Source organism: Lytechinus variegatus, chromosome 3 (genome assembly GCF_018143015.1).
Source record: "Lytechinus variegatus isolate NC3 chromosome 3, Lvar_3.0, whole genome shotgun sequence".
Lineage (NCBI taxonomy): Eukaryota > Metazoa > Echinodermata > Echinoidea > Temnopleuroida > Toxopneustidae > Lytechinus > Lytechinus variegatus.
In genome coordinates this window covers 16,729,670-16,734,269 of record NC_054742.1, presented here as the reverse complement: position 1 = coordinate 16,734,269, position 4,600 = coordinate 16,729,670, and the positions used below count along the sequence as shown (strand labels likewise).

The following is a 4,600-nucleotide window of genomic DNA, read 5'->3' as shown; positions in this document are numbered from 1 at the left end:
TGGTACGATTTTAATTTATTCGTTAATCATTATGTCTTGTTATGAGCAAAGTATTCTGCCAATGTCATTATCCACTGCTACGCCGACTCTGAATAGAGTTTATTAATATAATATTTACGAATCTTATTATTGATTGATTGATTGATTGATGGCTTTTGTTTCGACATTCAATATGCAGATGCCAATTAATTTCAGATATGCTTCCTACTGTACGCTTCAAATTGATGGTAAGTCTCAAAGATGATAACAATTTACATTGCTTATTTCTTTCCCCAAAATCTTCGGCGACGACGACGTCTACGTCTAGATGTCGATGACACGTACGACGTTGAAGAGGACGATGTAGGTTCTTCTTTATCAGCATTCCCTGGATCGATCCATGGGGGTGGTATCGGGAACCATGACCAGTGAGTGTATTGAGACAAGTTGGCATAATTAGACCAGTCGACATACAACGACCTGTTGCTATCTGCAGACAGGTTACCAAACGTGGACAAATTGTAATACATTGACCAATTGAAAGACTTGAAAACGTTCAATGCTTGATTGAAAGCATCGAAAGATTCCTCCGAATGATTAGATACCAATCCGTTAACAAGAGAAGAGGGTGTAGGTCTACTATCGGAAGATGAATGTAGGAGAGTGAAGGATTCAAGTGTAGCATCGTTGGATGGGGAATGTAAAATTGGTGATGAAAAGGAAGATAATCGTGGCGATTGAATAATAGAGGTGGTCAGAGAACGTGTTGGAGATGGTAAAGAGGGCGACATGTGAGAGACAAGTGGATAGGTTAAAGAAGGGGTGTATTGAGGATGAAACGACGTTGAAGAAGAAGAATGCCGAACAGTAGTCAGGATATCAGATGTTGCAAGAAAGGTTGCTGGGGGTGACGAAAGTGTTGTTGGTGTAGGTGATGGGGTTAGTGGTGGTGGTGATGAAGAAGAAGAACTGTCAGAGACTGACATGGTTGATGAGGAGATGGAAAAGGAATTTGGCATGGAGTTGGAGGACAAAGGCAATATGGAGAGGTGGAAAGAAGATGAATGATAGACGGGATGGTCAGATGGATGAAAATATTCTAGACTAGAATGAAGGGGAGATGATTCTTCAAATGCAGAGACCGACGACGGGTCAGTGTCGTGAACAGTTTCATCATGTTCTCTATCGTGAATTAAAGTAGAGGCGGGGACTTGTTTTAATGATCCTCTCTGTGAGTCCCAAGTAGTTGGTGTCATGGATTCATCCACCCTCATGCTACCTGTAAACATGGAAGAATGACATGAGTTCATACATGACAGTCCGATGTAATATAATGGTCATGTAGCACCGAAACAATTGAGTAAAACAGAAAAGAGAAAATCAAAACAAACATAATACGATTTGAAATTTTTAATCCTTTCACAAAACATTTGTGTATAAACCAGAGGCGGTATATTATCATTATTATTGGGGGTGTAGACTTGACTTTTTGTACTTAAAGGGGTTCTGAAATGATATGTTTAGTGATTAAATTGAATACAATTAAGCAAAAAAACATCGATATTTCTTTAAACCAAAATTAGATGGAAAATGAAAGAGGTTACACCATTTTTTTTTATTTGGCACTATTTAGGTGAGAGAATATCCACCTGTTTTGCAATTCGCGATCACATAATCAGTTTTAACGTCGCACTCCTGAGGACCCACGTTTCTCAATTATAAAAACCTAAATTATTATTATTCAGCCTACAAGTCCCTTGTTTATTGACCATGTTGAATATAACTATTGCTTCTGTACGAAGTTCCATAACTTGAACTGAGAATAACACTGGTGGCGTGCGCTTGTCATCCAAGCTATGCCAGGATGTGGGGGAAGTTACAAGTTGAAGAAGAGGTTTGAGGTTCGAGCCCTGGACACATCTTTGGGATGGTGACGTTATAGGTTGGTCTCAGACGAAAGTAATCATGATTATCTGATTGATACACGTCTGACAATACTCAAATTATACACACATATACACCCTCGCACACACCCACACATCCTCCCACATTTGCTGCCATAATGCGCAGTCACTAAAGAACCACTTATATCATTTTGAAGGGGTGGTAATAAATATTCAAATGCAAGTTCAATGTGAATATTGTGTAGTTACCTTTTTCACAGTGTTCTCCCATGAAACCTGGTGGGCAGACACACGTATATCCATCTATTGTTTCTTCACACAATCCTTCCCGACAAGGTTTCTTGTAGCAATCTGTATTATGGAAAATGTGAGTTTTATTTAGACTAGTTTTAGAGGACTTGTGTACTCTTCCGGGCAAACCATTTTTCCCGTTTCTTTATATCTTTTGATAAAAAATAAATCTTGATTTATAACAAAGTTAATCTCGATATTCTTTTTTCATTATATTTTCATATTTAGTGATTTATTTATACATCAATATTGGTAGAATGTCTTGTTTGAAAATATTCCCGCCTAAAAAAAGTACCACGAAAGAGACAGAGAAAAAAAAAGGAAACGAAACGAAATGGAAGGGGTTCATTTTTGAAGTTAAATATTTCAATTGTCCATTTGTTTGCCGATTGCCTACTCCCTATTATTCAGATAAATGTCCCTGAACGCCATCTTCTCCCCCACCTAACCCGCCTTAACATTTTCTCATTACGCCACTAACCAGTACATCAGTGTGCAAAATGAGTGACTTTGGGGAAAAAGTTTTTACAAGCCTGCGTTAATTTTGACCAAAATAGGAGAGGGGAGGGGGGGGGGGAGAGATCGGCTAACCTGGTAACCTGCAGAGAAGATGTCGATCAATTTCTTTCAAACCCGCTAAAGGAACCGGTGGTGATGAGATGAGTTTAGGAATGAGTTTTATCTCAGATCCATCTGGGCTGATTATCGACTGACATGATACATTTTGCAGCAGAGTTTCATTTGTTATGTTATGTTGAGAATTCGGGAATGAAGACACTTCTCGTTGTGATCTTGCCTCGTCGTGATCGAACCCCCACATCCAGCTTTCCCCAATAACAGAAAAAGGGAACATCCAGAACTATTGTCAAAATCAGGTTCTTATTAATTCATATTTGTACGAACTCATTTGCAATAAAAAATAATCCAAAGGCAGACATAACTATAGCAAAATCAGTGCACTTTCACCCCTTATCAAGAAATATTATCTTTACCACGTGTATTAGTTAGGACCTTAAGCCACTGACAATCTGATTTTCATTTTAATATATCAAACAAAAATGCTGTCCCAGTGGTTGAAGTTACCTCCATCATGTTATGGTTGTGTTAATGCTAATGGTGTTTATGATCACACTGATAATGATACATGTGGCTGATGATGATAATGAAAATGATCGTAATGATAATAATGTGAGAATTATGAAATAAGAAGCGAGGAGAACATTTCATTACTTTCCTCTTACCAATATAACGAAACTAAGAGCATGATGCATGTTGTTAACAGGAGAATCCGGAAATGGTTCGAAAGCTCATGGGTGTGCTAACGTCAGTTAGAAAGAACAGAGTGAGAAAATCATTGATGGATAACTTTCAAACAGTAACAGATGTAAACAAAATACACATATTGCAATTCTTACGTCCATTTAATTAAATCTTGAGTAAGATATGAGCCAAAATGTAATTATACGGGCAAACGTATGTACATGTTGTTTTTTCAACTTTAGAACGAAAATTTCAAATAAAATAGATGGGACAAATCCAGAGCAACAATTAACTCAAATCAGTGGCGTAAATCTTGTCCAAGTAAGGGGGGGGGGGCGATAGCAATATAAAATCATGAGCTGAGATTTGGGAGGTCGATCCCCCCGAAAAAAAACCCAGAAAAAACCCCATAAGTACTGTATAAATCATAATCAATTGTACCACCGGCTATATGTTATGCGACTTATGAAGCATGGAGCATTATTTGGGTGTTGATTGCCACTCCTATAAAGTTTGAAAGGGCGAAGCGAGCGAGAAAAATGTCCGCATATGGGCTTATTATATAGATTATGGGCTTATTATATAGATTATGTGGTGTCCAATTATGAATTCTAAGGGATTAATGAGATATTGAAAAGGTTTAAAGAAATGAACACGACGAATAAGAAAAGCAAATAAACCTATAAAATTCTCGCATGCAGTCATTCAAAATTATTTATAGAGTCTAGGAAGATATTCAAAATTAGGTAGAAAACAAACATAAGACTAAAGAAAAGAAATTAACAAATATGTATGGAAGCTTAAAAGTGCCACCGAGATGTTGAGATAATTATCTCGGGAAGTCGACATCTTGATAGCAAAATATAAGATGACGAGATCCTGGATCTCATCATGTTGACATCTTTTAGAAGAGATGATGAGATGACGAGATCCTGGATCTCATCATGTCAACATCTTTTAGAAGAGATGTTGAGATGACGAGATCCTGGATCTCATCATGTCAACATCTTTTAGAAGAGATGTTGAGATGACGAGATCCTGGATCTCATCATGTCGACATCTTTTAGAAGAGATGATGAGATGACAAGATCCCGGATCTCATCATGTCAACATCTTTTAGAACAGATGATGAGATGACAAGATCCCGGATCTCATCATGTCAACAT

The 4,600-nt window shown here is 37.6% G+C and overlaps 1 protein-coding gene across 1 annotated transcript; it reads right to left on the bottom strand.

The window, feature by feature from the left end:
- Positions 1-260: 260 nt before the first annotated feature.
- Positions 261-2,994, bottom strand: LOC121411975 (uncharacterized protein DDB_G0271670-like). Its single transcript, XM_041604886.1, has 3 exons — positions 2,766-2,994; positions 2,133-2,234; positions 261-1,258 (listed from the first exon to the last, which is right to left on the bottom strand). The coding sequence occupies exons 1-3, from the start codon at positions 2,992-2,994 to the stop codon at positions 261-263; spliced, it is 1,329 nt and encodes a 442-aa protein (XP_041460820.1).
- Positions 2,995-4,600: the final 1,606 nt, after the last annotated feature.